The sequence below is a fragment of the Talpa europaea genome (genome assembly GCF_964194135.1).
Source record: "Talpa europaea genome assembly, chromosome: 9".
Lineage (NCBI taxonomy): Eukaryota > Metazoa > Chordata > Mammalia > Eulipotyphla > Talpidae > Talpa > Talpa europaea.
The window spans coordinates 29,082,800-29,107,623 of record NC_140076.1 but is presented as its reverse complement, the minus strand read 5'-3'; the positions used below and the strand labels follow the sequence as shown (position 1 = coordinate 29,107,623).

The window sequence follows — 24,824 nt, the reverse complement described above, 5'->3', positions numbered from 1 at the left end:
TCCCTTATATTAGCTCTTTTTACTATCTGTACTTTGAGATCTTAAAACGTAGGCGTTCCCAGGTTTACATAAAAAAACCAAGCCCAGGAAGGCCTCTAGCAAGGGGTACTGACATTGTGCCATGCAACAAGTCTTAACTGCTGGGTTCTGGCCTTGAGCTCCAGGCGGCTGCGTCTCTCACCCCATGCCTGAACCTCAGTTCACACAGAGAGCCTGGCCCAGACAGATGCTTGGCCGTGGGGTGAGCATCCGAGGAAGGACATCAGGAGCAGCTTGTAGGCTGGACAGGCACAGTGACCCACGCAGCTCACTGCACTAAGACTGGGGGTTGAGGCTACAGAGGGAAGCCACGGTCCCCTCAGAAGAAAATGGGCGTTTATCAGCAGAGTTCAGTGAAGATGGGGCTGTTAAAATCAGTCACAGAGAAACAATCCAAACCCACTTTGTTCATGCAAATCTTTGTGCTAATGATATCCAGATGATTTTTGTTTTGAGATGTTGTAACCTTTTATTAGATGCAGTTTTCACATTCCTAAACTTGTAGTTGACATATGGAACCACTAAAAATATCTCCAGTGATGGTCCCACTATACTCACTGATGGCTGCTAGATAATATTTAGGCACCAAGTTAAAAAATATATTTTTACATAATATTACTTATGGTGCTAATCACCTCAACCTCCGCTGGAGCAAAATATTTCTAGCTTTTATATTACTAAGATTTTTACTTTTAAACACCTCTATTATTGGCAGTCAGGAATTAAAATGCCAGATGTAATTAGATTGAATTGATGGCAGTGCACTACGAGAATGACTGCAGACTGCTGACTGGCTTGGGCACCACACAATCAAATAGGAGACATGGTTGCTCAGGTTCTTGCTGGGCCAACCTGAGGCAAACTAACATAACTGGGATGGTAAGAGGCTCCCATGGTCAGTCTCAGCATTGAATCAGAAAAGGCCAGTCCCAGTGGTGGACCTGAAAGCACTGAGCAGCCTCCTAAGTCATCATACAAGACACTCCTCCTATCAGGGTGCACTGGCTGCCCCAACCCCATCTCCATTAGAACATAGACTCTATAGTAGAGGGAATGTCTGTTAGTCACTCTTGAATCTCCCCCCAACTATGATGAAACTTGAGCCTAAGGAAACTTTCAACATGTAGTTGTCAAGTAAATGAATGAGTGACTATCTACTCACCTGCTCTTTGATGTAGTTGCTCATTCACCATGGAACAAACATTTGGAGATGCCTGCCCAGATCACCTGCTCTGAGGTCTCTTCCTTCAAGAAGGGTAGGCTTTGAAAGCCCAGTTCAACCCCAGCCACCACTGATTCTAGCAAGTGGGCACCTTGACCATGATATTGCAATCAGATTCCAGAATAGGATTCTAGGGTACCACTCAGGCATGGCATGTACTAGAACGGTAATGGGCCCACCCTGGTTGGTAGGTGTGCCCTCTTCCACCATGTGGCCCAGCTCCAAAGGATAGGGCATAGGGTGAATGAAGTCTGTCAGTCTTTTATGCCATTGGAGACTGTGGCTATCACCTGTGACTTTGATCTTATGAACATAACATAGAGAGTGCATGGGTGTGGTGCATGTGTGCCTGACTATGGATACCTGAGCATGGGTGTGTGCACATGTGTGAGTGTGCACAGTGGAGCCTAGAGGTAAGGATATAAGGGCAGTGTTACTCAGAGATGGTGCAGCTACGAGAGGAAGAAACCACAACAAAATTCCAGAGAAAGCCCAGAGTGTATAGTGATTCACAAGGGACTCAAGTTGCTGTCTCCCTGCTGATTTGTGTCCCCTGCTTACCATTAAAACCTGTGAAAATGATGCCAAGGGCTCCACACTACTTCAAATTGCTAGAACCGACAGTGAAACTACCCGGCCAGAGATGGCTGCAAAACACAGGGGTTGTCTCTTTATTCATGGCTATCTTACCAGTTTCTAGAAAAGTATCAAGTACAAAGTTAATTCTCAATAAGTGCTTGGTGAAAGCATGCTTGTGTGTACAGAGAGGAAGAATGAAACTTGAGTCCTGCCAGCAACACCGTTCTGCCACTTAGACCCGCTGGTCATCCTCGCCCTTGGTCTCCATGAGACATTCCTGTGCCTCAGCCTTCTTTGGTCCTTTTTCTTTCTTATAGGAGCTCAAGTTTATGTCTGTGAGTTGCAACAAGAATTATAATCGGGCCTCCCTGGTGGTGCAGGCGGTTGAGCATCACACTGTGAAGCTGTCCGCAGCCTCTGCAGCGCGGGTTTGATCCCGGCCGGCCAGGGAAAATCCCACATGGCGAAGCAGACCTCTCCTATCGCACCCACTGCTCCCCTCAGCAATGTATTTCATCAGTCTGCCTGTTCTGTTCCCCGCTCTGTCTCTGGTGAGTCTTCTCACTCTCCCGCACCTCTGGCCTGTACCCCGAATCTGGGATAAATAAATAAATCTTTTCAAAAAATAAAGAATTATAATCAAGTCTCACTCATTCACTCTCATATACTCACAACTTCCTCGAGCACTTTGTTCATTCTTTTAAAAAGAAGGGATAGGCCTCCCTGGTGGTACAAGCGGTTAATTCTCAGCAGTGTGAAGCTATCCACAGCCACTGCAGCACTAGTTCAATCCTTGCCGGGGAGCTACCCACATGATGCTGCAGACCTCTCCTGTCTCACCTGCTGCTCCCCTCAGCAGTGTATTTCAGTTGGTCTGCCTGTTCTGCTCCCCACTGTCTCTGGTGAATCCTCTCACCTCCCCACACCTCTGGCCTGTACCCCAGTTCTTGTATGCATAAATAAATAGATCTTTTCTTAAAAAAAAAAAAAAGAAATAATCTCTATGAGCCATGTTGCTGACTCTAAGAACACTGAGATCACAGATATTAAATGGAAGTTTGCCAACACGGTGCCATGGATTAGAACATTGAGTTGAAATGTGATGATAAAGGCACCCAGGGAGCTGCAGAAACCCTAGAGAAGAACACTGTGGGGTCAGCAGGCTTGGGCTTAAATGCAGCTCACCTGGACATAGCCACTAAAATGTGGGTTTCCTCATTCTTCAGTAACAGGATAAAGTAATAATCCTCCTGAGTCACAGGTGTGCCTTAAATGTTATGTAATTGTTCTAATTTGTTAGAGCTTTCATGGCAAAGTACCACAATGGGTGGTTAGAACAACAAATCTTGAATTTCATATCTGTGGCGGTTTAGAGTCCAAAAATCACAGCGTTGGAAGGGTGTGTTCCTTCTGCAGAGTGAAGGAAGCTTCTGTTCTAGGGCTCTGTCCTTGGCTAGTAACTATCTTCTCCATGTTTTTTTTTACATTTTTTTTTTCGGGGAGATGGCTACCAGAAAATAAACACAGGCTTTATTAATACAATAGCAACAGAAAATGTTTCCAGTTTCTTAGGAGAAAATTAACATGAACCAGCAGGACCTGGTAAGTGTCACAAGTTAAATGTCCCCACTTATTTTTCTGAACTCTCCCCACCAGCTGCAGACATTTCCCTGGGACCTCTGCCCTCAGAGCAGCTGGGAGCAAGTGTTCCTCAGAAGGGAGCGTCATAGTCAGCTTCTCAAACTGAAGACAGAAAGTGGTTGTAGGTAAGGAAAAAGTATCAGGCTTTTCTGCCCTCCTGCCATTAGTACAGATGAGGGAACCCTGTGGTCTTGAATGCATGCCTGATGGCAGGCACCTGAAGTGGGTACACCTGGGCTGAGAGACTGAGTTTTATAAGGGCGGTGTTGCGCGGACGCCAGCAGAAGCCACGGACGAACAGAAGCCGAGAGAGAAGCAGAGAAGGCCGGAGAGCCCAGATAGAGTGAAGACTTGCTGGGGGCTGGGAGGCCTGCCAGCCTCCTGGCCCCCCCGTACCCCTGCCTTCCCAGTACCCCTGCCTGCTGTATACCAGTAAATCCCAATAAAAGCCTGCAAAAACCCACCGAGGACTCTAGAACTCCTTCTTTACCCAGTCAGCTGGCTCACAGAAAACCTGCACCGTGGTCTTCCTGCCCCTTTCAGTGATATTATTCCCAGTTTAGAAGCTCTTTGTGTAAAGAACAGAATGTGGAAAACAGAGTCTTGCTTCTTGAATTCAAGAAAAATCATGACCTAATCTATCCATTTTTCTCTGATACTCTGCCAGAGTGCAGTAGGAAGAATCTTTCTCTATTTTACCACATCTGAAGGAGAGGAGAAGAAAGGGTGGACGTTATCAATATAAAAATAGGCAATACCAGGTGTAGGATCAAGAATGGACACAGTGCAGGTTTTCTATGATCCAGCAGACCGGGTAAAGGAGAAATCGGAGTCCTCAGTGGTTTTTGAAGGTCTTTTTATTGGGATTTACCTGGTACACGGCAGGCAGGGGTGCTGGGGGGCCGGGAGGCTGGCAGGCCTCCCAGCCCCCAGCAAGTCTTCACTCTATCTGGGCTCTCCGGTGTTCTCTGCATCTCTCTTGGCTTCTCTGCTTCTTTCTTGGCTTCTCTTTCGGCTTCTGCTGGTGTCCCTGTGACGCCGCCCTTAAAAGCCCAGTCTCAGCCCAAGTGAATCCCATCTACATATGCCCACACCCCACTCCAGGTGCCCGCCAACAAGCATGCATTCAGGACCGCAAGGATCCATCATCTATCCTGATAGCCAGAGGGCAGAAAAGCCTGACATTTTTCGTTACCCTACACTAGGACATACTGTTCTATCCACTCCCTTTCTTTTTTAAAAAGATTAATTTATTTTTATACAAGAACCAGGGTACAAGCCAGATGTGTGGGAGAGTGAGAGGATTCACCAGAGACAGAGTGGGGAGCAGAACAGGCAGACCGGCTAAAATACACTGCTGAGGGGAGCAGCGGGCAAGACATGAGAGGGCTGCCGCACCATGTAGGATTCTCGTTGGTCGAGCCCGCGCTGCAGAGGCTGCAGACAGCTTCACAGTGTGGCGCTCAACCACCTGAGCCACCAGGGAGGCCCTCTATCGGCTCCCTTTCAACTGCCAGTAGTAGGTGTCTTTTCTGGCAGCTACAACAGCTCGCTGGGAGGAGGGGAGGGGAGGAAGAGGCAACCCACCAATCACCTCTTCTTAAAGCCACATTTTTTCCACTGATGGAAGAAATCTATCTTAGAGTTCCCAGAGTGAAATTTGGGTCAACCACCTTGTTCACGCTCCTGGATGGTATAGTCCTTGCAATAACAGGCATTGAGATGCCTGGGTCCCCACAGATCACATAGCGCCCCTGGTAAGAACCACAGTCACACTCAATAAATAAGCACACCAGGGTGAGGAGCACACGAGGAGGCACAGATCACACACTCACCACCACATCTTCCACACCATCTCCCGATGGCAAAACCAGCTTACTTGGGGCAAAAGGTCAAGTCCAGATCTCTACACTTCATCTTGTCATTATGAGTGACTGCCTCTGTGTCCAAATTTCCCCTTTCATGGAGACACCAGTCATATTGGATTAGAACTCAGTCTAATGACCTCACTTGAATTCTATTACTCCTGAAACAGTCCTATCTCCAAATAAGGTCACATTCTGAGATCCTGAGGGTAGGACCTCAATGTCCGAAAAACTCTAACACAAGTCTGTGAAAAGGCTTTGTACACCATGGAGTCCATTAGTGGACATTTATAGAGGGTTTTTTTTTTTTAAGTTAAATGAAAAGTATTGCATATGTAGATCATTCCAAATAAGATAAAATAATGAAGAATTCATTACCACACATAGGTTTAGTTTTAGACTTCTTAAAATAAAGAAACTAAATGTATCTGGGTCTATTACTAAGAATGCCTTATGCCAAATAGAAATCTCTACTATGAGGAAGGATATGCTTCTAGAAATTATGAATCATATTCAAAAATTTACCAAGCTGAGGATGTTGGTTTAATAGTCCACAATTGCTTACTATTCAGTTTTCACTAGAAATAAAGGCGTCTAAGGGTTGAGTTCTAATTAACATATGTAATCAAAACTAGTAAAAAAATAATAAGGGGAATAACTATCTATGCAAAGAAAGCAAAATTTGTGTTTCTCATAAGAAAGGTATGAAGAATAGAGGTTCTGTTATAAGAAAATTAAGTGATATTTCCCTAAAGTTAGGCTGATTATTTAAAGACATAGATTAAGCTGGCTAAAATTGAATAGTTTTTATATGGATTTTAAAAATAAACTTTAAATTATTCACAATAACCAAGACAAGGAATCAACCTAAATACCCATCAACAGCTGACTGAACAGATAAACTATGATACATTACTAAATGGAATGAATATTACTAAGGCATTTAAAAAGCTGAAATAGTGACTTTTAGGACAATGTTGTAAATCTTGAGGTGACTATGCTAAGTGAAATAAATCAGAAAATGAGACAATTACCAATGATTTCACTCATCTGTGGAATATAAATAGCCACAGAAAACAAACTAGCAAAACTAACTCTAGGCTGAAAAATATGGTGGTTACCAGAGGACAGGGAGTAAGAGGAGAGATAGAGGGGGTGAGGCCACCGTGCAGGGGTGCTGCTTTGAAGGAGGGTGAGTGAAGTACAAGCACACGTTGAGGTGTGAAATAGTACCCCAAACTTACATAGCATTGTAAATAAATGACACATCAATAAAATCTGACTTAAAAAATAAGCCTTCAAATCCTTTCGTAAGCCTTCATGTCCTTCATATCCATATGTAAGCCTTCGATAAGCCTTCATATCCTAACATAAGCCTTAAAAAATAAGCCTTCATGTTCTTAAAATTCTTCATTTGCTTAAAGAGCAAAATTCTCTTGGACTTTGCTTTGGTTTTGATGAAAAATTGCACAGAAGGTTTCTTTACCTTCAAATAATCTGCCCAGCAAGCAAATATGTGCTTTATCAAAATAATCTCCCATTCTCCTTATCACCACGACTTTGCTGATGATGAGTAAACTTAGCCTTTTCGGTGTTAAGACCTAAATTTTGTCTGAACTATGAAAATCTGTATAGTTTCTTTTAAAATCTTATTGTCACTTTGATTAAGTTTGTATGTTACACAGTGATCTATGATCCTGTTTGAAGGAGTGTTTTAAAATCTTTTGATATTTTTGACAAACTTCCCAAAATCAAATTCTGAACAAAATCTTATTGACATAAAGCTAATGCTGGGATTTTCCAAAGAGCTCTTGGAGAGTCATAAACCAGTCACACGTGTCAGTGGACAGGGCAAGCCCCCAGGGCACAAGACAGACACAGGCTTAGAGTCCAACAAAGAATGATTCTAATCCCCACTAGACTCTCTTGACTGTTTCCCTCTGTCAACATTACTTGCCCTCTTTCTAGATACCTCCTCATTTATGAAATGTTAATAATAAAACTGACCATAGTTACTGAAAAATCACTAAACTAGACTGTGATTTCTTGAATTTAGGGTTCATGTGTATTTTGCTTACAGCTGTGTTCAGGCCTGACATACTGCTCAGCACATAGTAGGTATCGGCTGAATGACTGGTGAGTCTTATGAAGAGGGGAAAGGGTGATACTGAGGGATATTGTCACTGAAAAAGCATTCCCCACACCATTTTCAGAGGGGCATGCTCACAGTTAATTACTTCTGGCAGCTGAACTCTGAGCTCTGTCCTCACCCATCACCCTCCCCACAGGTGGGCGGAGTAATCCTACCCCCAAGGGAGGACTGATGTGATCCTGGTGGTCAGGGTGGTCAGGGACAGTCACCACCCAGAAGCTGCTGCACCATGAGTGCCTCTGTGCTGAGCCCCTCCGGACCCCTGGCCAGTGTGTCTGGGCTCCTGCAAGTAGCTTCCCTGCTCAGCCTGGTCCTGCTGCTGATCAAGGCCGCCCAGCTCTACCTGCATAGGCAGTGGCTGCTCAAAGCCCTCCAGCAGTTCCCGTGCCCGCCCTCTCACTGGCTCTTTGGACACTACAAGGAGGTAGGAGGTGGTGGGGAGTGGGGGAGAGTGGGAGGGCAGGAAGGGCTGGGTTCACAGAGCATGGTCAGGGTCAGCAAGTCACTGGACCAAGCCTTGCTGTAGCACCTTCACTTGGCTTCCAAGGAAAGCCCAGCTCACCTCTCAGGTCTTGGCTCTTCATCTTAGTCAACAGAGCGTGCTCCCTCAGGGCAGCCTGGGCTGGAGGCTCAGGTGTGGGGGACACTGCTTCCTTAGGCCGGTCTGCAGGGTGTCCTGGCAGCCCTGCTCTTTGAGGACAACACCTGTTCCTCCTGAGTCTCCCCTCTGCTGCAGAGAGCTTCAGCTCATGTCCCTCACCAGGCTTCTAGATACTTCCCTGTACTTGTCATTCAATGCCCTCTTATACCTGCTCTGAGCTTACCTGGGGACACAGACATTCCCTCCTCTGTGGGGTTCACAGTCTATGGGGATAATAGACAGGAACCTGAGAAGCAATCAGCTCACAGGATAAAAGGCTAATCTAATGGGGTGCAAAGGTGGGGATGTCAGGTGCAGGGGATCAACTGGTTCAACCTCCCAAGGACTGGGGGATTTTCCAGACCTGTGATTTCAGTGTTAAAACCCTGACAGAGACTGGCACACATGACTGAGAAGGGTTCCAGAATGGCTCCAGGTAAGAAGACTGACATTTGCGTTGCCCAATGAACCAGAATATGTTTAACTCCTGGGTCTCATATCCCCCCAACCCCCCCCCCCAATACCCAGCACGGAGTCTACAGAGAGGGACGTCAATCCATGTGTTTGAGGTGACAGAAGGAAGGAGGGAAGAAGAATCTGAGAGAAGGACCGTGTTCCCTACCCCTCTCTGCCTGCACTGGGCCCTTTTTTTTTTTTTTTTTTTTTGGTGGGGGAGGGAGGGGGAAAAGGGGGGCTTAGAGGAAGCTAAAGGGATTGATGGAGAGGAGCTCACAAAAACAACATCAGGAGGAAATGAGAGTGAAATGGCAGGGAGCTGAGGCCTCTCTCCTTGCAGAGAGCTTTGATGGATTATCCATAGATTCAGCCAGATGGAAACTGGAAACAGCCAAAGCCTCCAGAACTGCACCCAGTACCCCCTCCTTTCTCTGTCCTCTTCTTCTCCTTGACCCTCGGTTACTCCTTGTCCTCTGCCTGACTGTGAATTCTGGCCTCGGCCCTCTGCTCACACTGCGCCCTCCACCTTGAGTCCTTCCTCCGTCATCCGACAAAGCCCAGCCCATATCACCTCTGCCAAGTTGTGTCTCTGGTCTCCCAGAATTGGGCCTCCCTCCATCACAATTCAGTGTCGGACCCAGTGCCTGGCACATGGTGGGTGCTCGGGAACTGGGTGCTGACTGAGGGAGCCGGTCCTCAGTTGGGTGAGTTGTCTCAGAGCTGGTGAATCCTGGTGTTAGAAGGACACGCACAAAGCTTGGAGACTGCAAAGCAGAGAGCAGCCTTGAGTTACGTGTGGTAATTGGAATAAAGAAGAGTTGACTAAATGGAAACTGTATAACACCAAATGCTTATATGCATTCCAGAGAGAGTCAAACAAATCTGAGTCTTGGAACTAGATTTTCATTGATTTGTCTTTCCCTTGGTGACAGTTTCAAAGGGATGAGGAGCTACTACAGCTACTGAAGAGAGTAGAGAAATTCCCGAGTGCCTGTCCTCGTTGGCTCTGGGGGTCAAAGGTCCAATTCCTGGTCTACGACCCTGACTACATGAAGGTGATTCTTGGGAGGTCAGGTGAGAGCAAAACCCCCTTCCCAGCGGGAGTCCCTCCTCCTGCCCCCAGGTGTTTGCATTTCCAGTGGAGACTGTAGTCAGTGCTCAAAGCTCTCCTCCTTCCTGCCGTCTCCAGGGCACAAGCCAGCTTAGGCCACATTTAAGGGGTTGCTTAAACAGCTGAAATGAAATTGAAATCATTTGTTCTATAAATTACCCAGGGTCTGAAAGACCATTTCCTAGCCACACTGCTGTGGGACTGGCACCTCTAATTGTTGCCTGACCGGGGTTGTGAGAGGTTAAGCGCCTGCAAATTCTTGAAAAGCACAGAGCTTCTGTCTTTTATTTAGTATTACGGACAGTCTGTTACTTGTCAATTCAACATCCTAATCCAGGATAATGTGGTGCTGGGAAGTTGGGTCTGACTTCTTGGGGCCACAATAACTCAAAGGGCAGAGAGCACCTGTCTCCGACAGGTGACCTGAGACAATTTGCCTATTGACAAGCATCAGGAAGCAACGGCAGCCTGGTCTGGACCCCAGCACCTCCTGGGGGTCTTGCTGCTCGATCCCATGTCCTCCAATACCCTTCCTTTCCTTTCAGACCCAAAGTCTCACATTCCCTACAAATTTTTGGCTCCGTGGATTGGTAAGTACAACTAACTAAGAGTGTGGTCCTTTCACCATTCAGATAGCTCTTTGCCAAGAACTGTCTCTCGGCACAGAGAACAACAGGTGACCAGTTCCCTGTCACCACCCTCCTTTCTTAATCAAAACTCATTTCTCTTCTAATAAAACCCTCACCCCTTCTCAGGAGTGGCAAGAGCCCTCCTGAGCTCAGCTTCTTCCACATCACCTCTCATTCAGCTCCAATGTTCTGAACGTTTATTGTTGCACTACTTTTGGTGAACATTTATCTTACAGATATAATCACATCCTATGTATGACCCATTTTGAGGGATTTGCATTCCTGAAAGATAATGACCCTCCTGCTTTTCTCCATAATGTGTCTTCTTATGACACAGTTGGTTTCTGCCTAATTGGTTCCAAAATGTCCCTCTGATTTGGTCACCCCTCCCTATATATACACCCACCCATCTGTGTCCCAGGGTACGGTCTGCTCCTGCTAAATGGGCAGCCGTGGTTCCAGCACCGGCGGATGCTGACCCCAGCCTTCCATTATGATACCCTGAAGCCCTACGTGGGGCTCATGGCCGACTCTGTGCGAGTGATGCTGGTAAGTCTGTCCTCTCTCCCCACCATCCACACAGCACAACCCAGACTCCACCCTCACATGTGTGCGTCCTCAGATGCCCAGACACAGCCGCCCAGGGGACGCTCTCAGATATTTCTCTCCAACGGTGGATACACTGAGTACCAGGCACCAGCAGGGAGCCACACATTGCACAGCACCAAGGGAAAGGAGGACCAAGGTAGACACAGAGTCTCCTTCACCCAACCTCTACGCTTCACCACTATGGACTAGAGCAAAGGTCATTCTCTGGAGAGCAGATCAAGCAGCCCCTGGATGGCATGGAACGTGGCAGTAATGGCAGGGTGGACAACCCAGGAGGTATTGTGCTCTGCCTGGCACCAGGTCTTCTATTTGAGATGAGCCCTCATGAAGGAACCCACAGTATCACCTCCATAAAGCTCTGATTTCTCAACAAGTGTGCTCAGCTAACTTTTTTTTTATAATAAATTTTATTTTTATATTCCCCATACAATTGCAACCCCCCCATTCTGACCCCAATCCCTCCCCTCCCGCCCCCCGCCCCCCAAAAAGTGTCTCTGAAAAATATGGAATGCTTCACGAATTTGCGTGTCATCCTTGCGCAGGGGCCATGCTAATCTTCTCTGTATCGTTCCAATTTTAGTATATGTGCTGCCGAAGCGAGCACACAGCTAACTTTTGATGAGTGAAAGGAAATGAAGTCCCTGATGCCCCTTCTTTAGGGGCTTCAAAACTGGCCTTTAAGCTGACATGATGATCAGATTTCACCTGTCCCTCAGGTCTAGCACAGCTCTCAGCTCCCCCTTAGTCCATGAAAAGCCTTGTCTTTTGGTCTGATGAAACAGTGATCATAATAACTGTCATAAAACTAAAAACAAAGTCAGAAAATTATGGAGGAACATGTTTTATCATATCATGAAAGTTTCTCAAAACAGCCATCACATTGGGCCTCCCCTGGTGGCGCAACGGTTGAGTGCTGGGCTGTGAGGCTGCCCTCAGCCTCTGCAGCTCCGGTTCGTTCCCCGGCTGCCGGCGAGGGTCCCACAAAAAAAAAAAAAAACAAACAAAAACAAAGAGCCATCACATTAAAACACCTTATATTCAAATTTTTTTTTAATTCTGCTTTACAAAGTGCAGAAATCCCATGTGAATATTTAGAGACGGAGAGAGCCCAGCCCCACAGCAGAGGCCTCTGTGCAGTGAAGGGACATGCTGTGACCTTTGACCCCCATGTCCCCTGCCCCACAGGACAAATGGCAGCAGCTCAGTGGCCCGAACCCACGTGTGGAGGTCTTCGAGTACGTCTCCTTGATGACCCTGGACACCATCATGAAGTGCGCCTTCAGCCACCAGGGCAGCATGCAGACAGACAGGTCGGTGGGGATCCTCCAATGTGGGTCCTTGTTCTTACCAACTGGTGTGGCCTCCACTGACAGGCAGGCATTTCGGGCAACGTGGGTCCACATGGGCACAAAAAGAATCCAGTGCTTGGGACAAACCAGGGGCAAATTCCAGCCCAGACCAACCTTCATTGTCCCCAGACCCTGACCCCTGAACAGGGAGCAGCTCATTCCCCTTGTAAGGTCCAGGGTGACAAAGCTGTACACAGAAATGACATGTGTCTTTGTCGCTGGCCCCATTGGCTGAGGACACCCTCCCTGGACCCCACCCCCCTCCAGGTGAGAGGCCCGCTCCTCTCCAGTCTCTTCCTCCTCCTCCCCCTCAGGAGCTCCCAGTCCTATATCCAGGCCATTGCAGACCTGAGCAACCTGTTTTTTTCCCGAGTGAGGAATGCTTTCCACCAGAACAACACCATCTACAGCATGACCCCTGAAGGCCGCAGGAACCAGCAGGCCTGCCAGGTGGCCCATCAGCACACAGGTTGGTTCCAGGTCCTGGGCTCCCCACCCCCTTCATCAGGCTCACCCAAGGGCCTGGCCCTGACCCTTCAGCCAGGACCAGGCCTGATGCCCCTTAGGCTTGGGACACACCCAGGATGGATACTTCCTGATGCAACCTTTGGTACTGAGCCCACAGGGTACCAGGCTTCGCTCTTCACTGCACTGGTGATGGTTGACTGAGACGCCCTTCCCGCACATTCTGCAGCCAATGATCTTGAGGGGACGCACAATCAGTGGGACTAGGTCTCTCATCCTGACGTGTACACACTTCCAAACTGACCCACCTGCACCCAGACGGCAGCCGGGGGCAGAGGGGGCTACTCTTGGCCTCTGTATCTAGACCCCAAGCCCCCTCACCTCTGCCTGGAAACCACTGTTCTGCACAGACCGAGTGATCCAGCAGAGGAAGGCTCACCTGCAGAAGGAGGGTGAACTGGAAAAGATCAGCAAGAAGAGGCACTTGGATTTCCTGGACATCCTGCTCCGTGCCAGAGTGAGTGTGTGTAGGAGAGGTCTAGGCTTTGCCCAGATGCCCCCAGGAAGGAGCAAGCCCCTCAGTGTCACCTGGCCTTCCCCAGATGGAGAATGGGGACAGCTTGTCCGACGCGGACCTCCGGGCAGAAGTGGACACGTTCATGTTCGAGGGGCATGACACCACGGCCAGCGGCATCTCCTGGATCCTCTATGCACTGGCCGCCCACCCTGAGCACCAGCAGAGGTGCAGGGAGGAGCTGCAGGGCCTCCTGGGGGATGGCGCCTCCCTCAGCTGGTGAGTGCTCCAGAGGCAGCAGGGCCCTGCCCACTGAGGAGAGAGTCCCTGTGTGCCTGGGCTGTGCCCCTCCCTCAGGGTGCACTTCCTTTCAGGGACCACCTGGACCAGATGCCCTACACCACCATGTGCATCAAGGAGGCGCTGAGACTCTACCCACCAGTGCCGGGTGTTGGCAGGGAGCTCAGCAAGCCGGTCACCTTCCCTGATGGACGCTCCTTACCTAAGGGTAAAATCCAACCAAAACAACCCCCAGGGGCACACAGAAGGTCTCAATTCCACATGTCCTCAAGCAGGTGTAGACCTCTCTGTGTCTTGTTCCTGCCTCAGGAAAACCAATACTTAGTGATGAGGATGAGGGTTATGAAATGTGTGCAGGTGTCCCAGCAAAAGCTCATGTATCACATGCTAGCCTCTGAATGCGGTCTTGGGAAATTAGCTCTCCAATTCCGGTGTATTGAATCATATGGGGTTGGGGGAGATGTGTTTCTCTCCCTTTTTTCTGCTCCATGGTCCTGTGTCTGAGGAGCCCTCAGGTGGATACAGGAAGCAGCACATCCCCAGGCCTAAGACCCCTGCCAGTGTTTAGGAATTCCCTTGGCTCATTACCAGTGTCTAACTCCCATCCTGCCATATCTTGATTGTGGGATATTGGGTGAGTCACTTGGCCTCTCTGAGACTGAGGTGTTTTGTGAGAACAGTGGGGATAACAGTGCTTTCTTTAAAAGGTTGTCGTGATGATTAAATGAGTTAATACATATGCCCCATGGATGCATTTCATACATGTGAGTTGTCACTGAGTTTTCCAAAATTCAGCCTCCAGTTCTTTCTTGCTTCTCCATCCTAGCCATGATTATCTGCTCCTACCTGTGCATACGTGCTTTGCCACGTCCTCCCCAGGTTTCTTGCAACAGGGTTTTTTCACTCAGAGAAGTTACTCTCATGGTGGTTGCCATGATTTCTCACATGCCTGCTTCAGGCTGGGGATCGGGACCCACCCCACCAGGCCATCAAGACTTTGCTCTCCTCCCTGCCCACAGGATTCACAGTGTCGCTCTCCATTTATGGGCTGCACCACAACCCAAAGGTGTGGACAAACCCAGAGGTATGATGACCACATGGCAAGGAGGCTGAATGATATCCCTTGACCAATACCCCCTCCTACTCCCACCTGAGAGTCCTGGCCCCTTAAGGATTGGAAGGAGGGGCTGACCCTGCCCTGAGCCTGTTACTATCTGTGCAGATGTTTGATCCGTCCCGGTTTGCTCCTGGTTCTGCTCGGCACAGCCACGCTTTCCTGCCCTTCTCAGGCGGGTCCAGGTGAGGTTTCTTGTAATTGAAGTTGGACTGGGGGGAGAGTCACACACCCTAGTGTTTGTGACCTCTTATTTCATGTGGTATCTGCAGTTGTGTCCATGCGTGTTGGTGAGTTGAGAAGGGGCGTGTGTGCAATGTAAGAGAGAAAGGTGGCACTTCAGGGCACACCACTGACCTCTCCCAATGGCCAGCTACCATTCCATGTCAGCGGCTGTTTCAAAGTTTAGCGTATTATGTTTGCCTCACTTCACTAATATGGCATTTCAGAATTAGAAATTAATGTGAAAATTAAACTTCATATATTTGCATTTAACAAGATAACAAGATATCAATAATTCTAAAAGGTGATTTTCACTCCACTCATCCCACTGCTTATTCTATTTAATTCACCAATCTGCTACACACACATCACTGATGTCTGGATGTATTTGGATTCTAACCACCTCTGTGTCCTGTCCCAATAGCTCAAGCCATATAAATGGAATGATAGTAGCTATTTGGAACAATCTTTACAGCAATGTGTGTCTTCTCTATTTTTGCAGCATGCTTATACATTTTGATTGCAAATTAATATTCACATAATCATGACAACTTCCCTGTTGCCAAAATTCATTCTATGAAATGGGATGAAAGGACCACTGTCCCAGTCTCTCACTAGTCCAAGGCTGCAAAAAGTATACAAATGAGGACAATGAGGGGCCCCACTATTTTGCATGTGACACGTGCTTTTGAAAGTTTTCTTGTGTATAAAATATGAAGCACACTTGAAAGAGCTGCTGAGTTGGCAATGAAGTTCATGGCAATGAAAACTGCTGTGAAAATCCTCCAATATGGCTGAAATCATTCTGTGAAATAGTAATTTCCATATTTTGGATATGAGAAACAAGTTTATTAGAAACCATAATTCTGTGCATTTTTCAATTGGTAAGTCAACTTTCACAAAACAGCCTTTAAGCAAATTGTTCTTCCAGAAGTGGCTCTGGGATTTGGTTCTCCCGGGATCAAAGACTTCCTCTTAGACAAACTCTTCAACTTCTTTTTGGGCTGCAAGTTGAGGCTCCCACTTCAGGCCAGGAGCACATAGGTGGCCCAAGTCATAGGTCAGAACTTTTATTCAATTCCAGTAGTTTTTTTTTTAATTCAATTATTTTCATGCAAATATTCTATATATTCAAATATGAAAGTATGCATTAAAACTGCCTCTGTATTAAGCCCTTATCTAAGACATGGAAACACAGAGATAAAAGCTACTGTCCTGTTTCCAAGAGGTCACAGTCAAGAAGCCAATCACCCTGCTCAAGACAGGCATCATCATTCTTCTTCCTTCACTCACTCATTCATTTATGCAGTTTCACAATGCAGACTGTTGGCTGTGCTTGTGCCTGACACTGCCCTGGATATTGGACTCTCTTGTGTAATTGATGCTGCCTTCGGGGCTAGGAAAGTGTGGTGCAACCAGCAGAGGTGGGAAGAACAGGCTGTAATTGGACTGAACCTTGAGAATGTGGTAGGAAGGAGAGAGGGAAGGAATTTTCGATGATCTTATATGATCTGAGCCAAGAAGTAGAGTTGGACAGATAAGAGTGACGGATGGACACCAGCTGAATCGGACATGTCGTGCCTGTGATAAAAGGCTTGGGACAGTTTAAGCTGAGCCCTGGATTCAATGTAGAGGAAGGGGAGCAAGGGAAACAAAAATATTTAATTGGAATGACCAGGAGGAACTGTTCTGGTAGAATTAGAACACTACAAGAGATGGTTGACTGAGAGTTTGAGGGGAGCACAGACTCTGCCCCATTAAAGGGAAGGCAGATGTTACAACAGGCCAAGGGTTGCTAACTTGTTGCCCCTCTAAAAGTTTCAGTGATGCCTTTATTACTTCCTTACACAATTCCATCTTTTCTTTGTCTGCTTATAAGGGTCCCCATGTGTCCCCTAGATGATGTGCTCTTGGGCTCACCCTATCCCCTAGTTTTTAGTGCTTGTGTAGGAGTGTGTAAGTAATAACTAGATGTTTTCAAGATTCATTTGACTCTGGATCCTAGTGAGCTAATATTTCAGCTTGCTGGAAGTAGAAGGCAGGAGCTAGTCCCGGAAGAGAATTAGGCTTTTTTCACAGACATGGGATAGTGTGCAAACCACCACTGGGCATAGAGTTATGCGTACCCAGCAAGGAAAGGGCTTAGGACTAGGGTGCATGAAGGAGTGCCCTTGATGCCCTAGTCAAGGAGGGATTCCGTGGCCAATGCCTGAAAGACTGAGAATGTGATTTGAGACCACCTCTCCTGTCATCTTTCCTTTGGCCCAGGAACTGCATCGGGAAGCAGTTTGCCATGAACGAGATGAAGGTGGCCGTGGCCCTGACTCTGCTGCGCTTTGAGCTGGTGCCAGATCTTTCCCAGGTCCCTGCGCCCATTGCAAGAATTGTGCTGAAGTCCAAGAATGGGATCCACTTGCATCTCAGGAAGCTCCTGTAACCCTTGAGGGGCAAGGATGCACTCAGAGGGCCTCCTGCCTGCCGTCCTATCTAACTGTCATCCACTCCTGGCCCCGCTCCTCTTCCCGCTTTCTGCTTTCTATCTCCCCACCTGCCAGACCAGCTGATCTTCTTCAGACTTCCTCAGACTACTGCTATGTCTCTCAGACACCCCATCTGTTTCCCTAACTCCAGATTGCTGTCTGTCCTCCAGTCTGCTTGACCTCTCCTTGGGTGGTTTCCTTTCTGTCTGCCCATTTGTCCCTTTGTTAGTCCTTGTATTAGATTCTGCTGCTGCAATAACAAATTGTACAAACTTAGAGGCTTACAGAAACACAAAATTTATAATTTAACATTTAAGAATCAGAATTATGAAATGGGCTGCTCTGGGCCACAGCCAAGATAATTCAGAAGCTCTAAGGGAGAAGTGTTGTCTAGAACTATGCTCTTAAGACCTGCCACTGATTAGGCTATGTCTCCCAGATTATCGAGGAAATCTTTTCTTAAAATCAACTGATTGTAGATGTTAACCACATCTCCAAGTACTCATAGCAATCACAGACTAGTGTTAAAATGGATTAGGTACTGAAATGAAGCAAACTGAGGAGACCAGAGTTGGCACAATTGGTGGGTCCTCACCCACATGCTTAAAAATGCAGGACATAATCCAAAAGCAGGCAGATGGGGAGAAACAACAATAACAGGCTTTATTTACCCTGGCAGTGAGGAAAGGGAGAAAGTATTCACAGGCTGGCACATGGTCAGATGCCATCTGTCCTACCCCAGATAGCATCTACTGAGCAGAGACCTAGGTCCAAGCTGAAGCTATGCATGGCAAACTGGCAGCTTCTCCATGGACACCCCTTCTCACCAGTGGTTTTAACTGACAATAGTCCCAGCAGCCTAATTGGCAAAGCCCAAAATTTTTCAAAATGCCAAAAAGTGCCAGCACTTTAACTGCCAAAAAACCTCAGGAGGTGGAGTTTGAAAAGTTCCAACTTCTACCATCGAATTGGCTATGAGTACCCCCAGGCACTTGGAGATAGTTACTGACTGTTCTTCACACAGTACCCCAGTGTAGCTGAGTTGCACATAAAACTAAACTTCACAGACCACCCACTGGCAACTTGACATGCCTGACATCCCTTTAAACCATACTTAGTTTGCAAATAAATAAAGCTTTAATGAAGTCTGCCAAGCACCCATATATAACTGAAAGTGCACTATCCCTTCCCTGGAAGACGATGTAACATGACGGAATGATGTTCACTCTTCTCCTTGATATCCTATAACTAAAATTCTGTGAACTATACAGTTAGCTATTGTTAATACATCTTATGATAGATGTGAAGGGGGTAAGAGAAAGTAAGAAAAAATCTGATACACACGATTGTCAACTAAGTAAGTCAGATTCCAATTTGACAGACATCAATGAAACAGACAACCTGCGCAGCTGGAAATGGAGGATGAAGTTATGACTGATGTGTCAGAAACAGATAAGGCATCCACTGAAAAGGGAATCTATAACTTTGCTCCAGGCCCTTCCTCCAGCACAAGAAGGCACTCTTATCAGAAACCCGCTATTGGGTTCCATGACTCCCGAATTCTTTGTTCTTTCATTTACCCCTACCCCATCCATTTACTGTATGTAAAATAGGTGGTGTGTTTGCACAAGCATATTGCATTTTTGTAGCTAAATGTTCAATGGTATGTTTTGATTGATGTCAAGTGAAGATGGAATGGGGGAAGTTACGGGTTCTGTGAAAATATTCAATACCTCCTTTCTCCATTGGTCGCATGCTCATTCAGCTTTATCCTTACATTTTTAACTCACAGTAAGTATTGTACAAAAGATTTGATCATCAGGTATTAAAAACTAGAGTCAGACTATCTCAACGTTGTGATGTGGATAAAGTCAATTAACATCTCATGCTGAGTTTTCTTGCTTGTAAAATAAAGTGAATACACCTGGCAAATTGAGGCGTATGTGTAATTGTGCTTTGGAAAGCACTACTCAAATATTGACTAGACATTTTGGAAACTTTCTGGCATGTCAGCACCAGTCAAGACGGCAGAGCAGGGGAACCTCAGCCTCTGAATCACCTCTAATCTCAGTCCAGGTAAAAGGTAAGATAAAGAATGTTCCCAGCAAATAAACACGATAGTTCTGATCTTCCCTTGGATGGGAAGTGCATGCAAATATTTAAGTTCAAAAGCTCTTGCCTGGGAGATGAAGTAAAAGCAAACAAGATATGCTGAATTGCATCAGCATCAAACCTTGGTTTACCAACCTCAGAAAACACAAGGGGCTAGAGCAGTCTAGCCACAGAAGTAATCTCTTTAAACTGCTGCCTTGCTCCCCACCCTCTTTGGTGAATCCTCTCACCTGCCCCCACCTCTGGCTTACACCCCAGTTCTTGTATGCATAAATAAATAAATCTTGAGAAAATAATAATAAACTAGCATAGCAGACCTCTCCTGACTTGCCCGCTGCTCCCCTCCGCAGTGTATTTCAGTCAATCTGCCTGTTCTGTTCCCCACTCTGTCTCTGGTGAATCCTCTCACCCCCACATCTCTGGACTATACCCCAGTTCTTGTATGCATAAATAAATCTTTTTTTAAAAAAAAGAAAAATTAATAATAAACTGCCACCTTGAAAATTGACCACCCCCTCCCCTTCTGCCTTTCTTTTGCCTATAAACTGAACCAGCAAGAATCTAAGAATAAAAATAATACTTTTCTTCTTACATGTGGCACCCAAAACTGAATTGGCCTGTTCAAAATGGTGATCTAAGCAAAAATTTTTCCTCATTCATTCCTTCCGTCATTCATCAAAACAGAAAGGATTGGGCCTCCCCAGTGGCGCAGCGGTTGAGCGCTGGATTGCAAAGGTGCCCACAGCCTCTGCAGCGCCGGTTCGATCCCTAGCCCCCAGCGAGGGGCCCACACGGTGCGCAGACCTCTCCTGCCCCTGCTGCTCCCCTCAGCAGTGTATTTAGTCAATCTGCCTGTTCTGCTCTCTGCTCTGTCTCTGGTGAATTCTCTCACCCTCCCACGCTTCTGACTGTACGCAGTGCTTGTATAAATAAATAAGTAAATCTTAAAAAAAAATTTTAAAAAACAGAAAGGATTTACTAGGTGTCGTCAGTAGCACCGTCCTCTGTTAAATGCCAAAGAAAGCACACGGACATTGAATACCTCGTTACAACCTTCAAGGAGGCTTGGGGTGTCTGGATACCAAAGACATGAGAAAAGATGTTACTAATTAATAAGTGTTCTCCGTGAAAAGAGCGATTGTTCTAAGAGTTAAGTTCTTAGATCCACAGAGCTACATTCTGCTTTGATCACCTTGTAATAAGCTTTTCTCTTATCATGAACATCATTTTCACTGAGTGCTAAACCCAGTCCCATGGCTTACCCAACACTCACAAAAGCTGCCCTGAAGAATGAGGCTCACACGCACACTAATTTGGGGAGCTGGTAACCTCAGTCTCCTGCTACTTAGAAGCTCTGGGTTAATCAGAGAAAACATGAAATGCCCCTGGAAAGTATGTATTTGGGGGCCACACCACAGAGATCTTGATGCACTGATCTTGCCCAATGGCTCGCACAATTTAGTGTCTATGCTGTTCTAAAGGTGGCAGGTATTCTGATGTTTTCCTCACTTTAGGAGGATGACTCTTCAAAATTTGCATTTTTCATAAGAATTCAACTTTAAATGTCTGCTCTCTCAAGTATCAATAACCCTAAATGGTAGTTTTCCTTCTTCCCACATTTTCAATTCAGCCCCCTGCTATCTCATGAATTCACTCATAACCACTCGCACATCACTGATCGGGGTGTGTTTGGGTCTCCTTCCTCACCCAGCTGCTTGACATCCTTGTGAAAGGACAGTAGGTGTTTGGAGAAACCTTTCTGCCAATGTCTGTCCTCTATTTTTGCAGCTTAGCTTAACAAAACTTGACTACACATGAACAGTCACATAATCATCACAACTTCTCCAGTTGCCGAAATCTTGATTTGAAGTTTATCTTCCACATTTATCTATGTCTCAGAGTATATGTCCAACAATAGGAAAATGTATGCAGATGAGGACAATGAACTGCTTTTGAGAGAAAATCCCATTTTGAGGATGACCTGTGCATTTGAAAAGTAAAGTATGAAGCGCCCATGAAATAGCTGGTGAGGTGCATGAGTGCAACATTGATGTTGTTGAGGAGTGCAACATTGATAAGTAAAACATTGGCTAAAATGAGGAGTCCATCGGCAAAAAATCCCACAATGCTGATGAAATCATGCTGTGAAATTTAATCTCTGAGAACTTTGTAACTAGTTATTCAAATACATATTTCTAGGGTGTTTTCAATTGGTGAGTCAACTTTCACAAAACAGTCTTTCAGAAAATTGTTCTTCCAGAACTGGCTTTGGGCCTTGGTTTCTCTAGGGGTGAGGACTCATTCCTATACACTGGCTCCCAGTCACAAGGCTGCCCCCTCAGGGCAGGAGCTCATGGTGGCCGATTCCTAGGACAGAACTAATGTGTACTTTTATTCCTTGCTATTTAAATTGTTTCAGTTCTGTTAAGTTGGTTCAAATATAAAAGGATGTATTAAGCCTCTCCCCATGTGTCAAGTCCTGTAGTAGGAGATGGGAACTCAGAGATGAAAGGTGCCATCCCCGCCTCCAGGAGTTGAGTCAAGAAACCGATACCTCCTCTCAAGACATGTCGTTTGTTCTTCCTTCGTTCACTCACTCACTCATCAGGCAGACTGTTGTGAGGTCATGTTCATGGCAGTGTCCTGAGCACAGGCCTATGATGTGTCCTTGGGTGAAACATTGATGGAGATTTGGGGGCCTGGGGAGGAAGAGGTGCAGCAGCGGTGCAGCCACTGGACTCAGACTTGAGGATGTGGCAGGATGTGGAGGGAGGATATTTTCAATGATCTCAGTATGAGCTGAGCTAGGAAGAGGTAACGGAAGAGATGAACGAGGTAACACCTACGGAGGGAATGATGCCAGCTGAGGCCTTGGGACGTGTCCTACCTGTGACGGAGGCCATTGGAGGGTCTGAGCTGGGCCTACACTCAGTGCAGGGAGAGGGGAAGCAGGGAGAAGGAAACGTCCAGGTGGGGAGGCAGGGCTGGCCAGGAGGCACAGTTCAGGAATAGAGTGGAAAGGCTACGGAAGCTGGTTGAGTGAGGAGATGAGGGGAGACGAGTCTATTAATTGGAAGGCGGATGGGGCAACAGGTTGAGAGTCACTGGTCTGTTGCCCCTCTAGGAAGCTTCTTGTTGCCACTCTGACTCTTTACCCAGCTCCCTCTTATCCTCTCTCTGTGGACTGGGGTCCCAGGGTGCCCCCCAAGCTGAGGGCATGAGCATGGCCCACTCTCCCTCTCCGTGCCCTGACCTATTGTGAAACCAGAAATTGCTGTGGAGGGTGAACACTAATAAGTGACTTTTTAGAGATTCACTTGATTTGACCCCCGTGGCTTAGAGCATTGACCCGCCCCTATCAGAATTTGTTTGCTGAGAGCAGAAGTAGGAAGCAGGAGCTAGACCTGGAAGAGAGAGAGGCTTCATCCTTGGTTAGGGGAGAGTGTGAGCAATCTTTATCTGTCTGTCTGTCTCTGACTATCTTTATATCCTTCCTGCCTTCTCCCTCTGTCTGTCTTTTCCCTTTCCCCCTTCTTCTTGCTTGTCTGTCCCTGATTCATTTCCACTTGCAGTCATAATCATTCATCACAGCTTTAATGACATACACAGCACACATTCATTCCCTAACATTCTGGAATCAGAAGTGTGAAATGGGTCTTGCTGCTCCACAATCAAGGTGGGGAACAGGTCTGCACTATCTCCAGGGTTCTATCTCCTGGAGGTGCTATCTCCAGGATGCTCGAGTGCTGAATCCTCAAGCCCGTGGCTCCTGGAGTCTTGCTCCGTATTCAAATCCAGCAGTGTCTTTAAATATCTCTCTGCTTCTGTCTTTATACCTTCTCCTTGGTAGGAACTTTGTGATGACATAGAGCCACTAAGGTAAAATGAGGCATATTCTCAGGGTCTAGGGATTGGGACGCATACATGTTGGGGTACCAGGACTCACCCTGCCTGTCCCTGGTGATTCCCATTGGTCAGAGCTGCGGACTCTCTCCTGTGTGTCACCTGTCTACCATCTGCCATTTACATACCCTCTCCTGTCCTCGTTCTGTGAATTAAGTTCTCAGTGTCACAGGTGTCTGACTTCTCTTGGAAGGAGGTAGAAGAAGGGGGCATGAAAGGGAAGAAAGACAGAAGAGATGAGGAAAGAAGATAATATCTGCTCTGAGGTGACAGAACCCCAGTAGGCCCAAATGTGCATCATCACCTTCAGGCCACAGTCTGGGTAGTGGTCCAGGAGGGGCTGTGAAGAACCCAGGTGGGCAGAAGGGTGTGGCTAGTGGGACAGGATGTCAGTCCTGCAGCACCATCAGTGGGACCTCGTGCACAGGACAGTCCCCTGGTTCGAAACACAGGATTTCACAGACAGTGAGCATAGTAACCCAGGCGTGACCCTGCTGGCTCCTGGCCCTGGGCAAGCCCGGGGTCGGGGTTCTCACTCACTTGCCCACCTCCCGTGACACACGTGCAGAAAATCCCCAGCACCACACCCCTCCCCAGTGAAGCCTTACTCCTCCCCATCTGCATCCAGAATCTTTGTTCTCCCTCCAGGGCACATGCCTAAAGTCAACACTGCCATTGGAGTCTTGGCCAAAGAGGCCAGAATCAGAAGGCCTCAGCTCAGGCTCCTCCCCAAAGAGCATCTTTACAAGTTCCTTCCCTTAATATCGAAGTGGGGTAACCTCCTCCAGTCCTGCCTCACAGGGCCCCTGACAGTCCAGAGTTGGAAATAGCCATGACTTAGACTCAGGTGACACTCATGGTGGTTATGAACTCCAGGCTCATCTCCCAGGGGACAGCTTTTGAAATGGTATCTTCACTTGCACAGAGAAAGATCCCTCCAGGGCCAAGACAGTGGGGCAAGTTTGGTGGCATGGGGTATATCCTGAGTGGGGCCTCTGCACCCCATTCTCAGGTAGGTAAGCAGGTCTGGGTCTTGACAGGGCAATTCAGGAGAGAGCAGGTGGCCCATGGTAACCTTCCAAGGTGTGGTTTCCTGAGAGGGGAAGCATCAAGAGCAGGAAGGCAGTGTCTCCAGAAGGTACATCCCCTGAGCAACAGACACTCTCCAGCCCCAAGGTTAGAATTCCCCTCTCCTTGTCCTCCACAAGTCTCCAGTGCACTCCCTCCCACACCTGTCTACATCATGGATTGGAACCCACTAATGGCCTGAGACCTGGAGCCCTAGCCATCAGGCCGCTGCTGCAGGGACTCTTGGGGAAGGAGCTCTAACATGTGTCCCTAGCCTGAGACCCTGAGACCCAACAGGCCAAAATTCCTTCTTTGCACTATCATTCCCCACCCTGCCCCAAAGCCTAATTCGAG

The 24,824-nt window shown here is 47.2% G+C and overlaps 1 protein-coding gene across 1 annotated transcript in view; it reads left to right on the top strand.

Moving 5' to 3' along the window:
• The window catches only part of LOC311176651 (uncharacterized protein), a gene marked incomplete at both ends in the record, with an annotated part of 33,706 nt that extends 16,362 nt beyond the window's left edge, over nt 1-17,344 (top strand). The window contains 12 exons of the mRNA XM_084242305.1: nt 7,715-7,922; nt 9,527-9,668; nt 10,251-10,295; nt 10,756-10,883; nt 12,129-12,253; nt 12,607-12,761; nt 13,168-13,274; nt 13,360-13,550; nt 13,646-13,779; nt 14,591-14,655; nt 14,794-14,870; nt 17,176-17,344. Coding sequence (XP_084098431.1) covers nt 7,715-7,922; nt 9,527-9,668; nt 10,251-10,295; nt 10,756-10,883; nt 12,129-12,253; nt 12,607-12,761; nt 13,168-13,274; nt 13,360-13,550; nt 13,646-13,779; nt 14,591-14,655; nt 14,794-14,870; nt 17,176-17,344 — 1,546 coding nt within the window. The remainder of the gene's footprint in view (nt 1-7,714; nt 7,923-9,526; nt 9,669-10,250; nt 10,296-10,755; nt 10,884-12,128; nt 12,254-12,606; nt 12,762-13,167; nt 13,275-13,359; nt 13,551-13,645; nt 13,780-14,590; nt 14,656-14,793; nt 14,871-17,175) is intronic.
• Nucleotides 17,345-24,824: the final 7,480 nt, after the last annotated feature.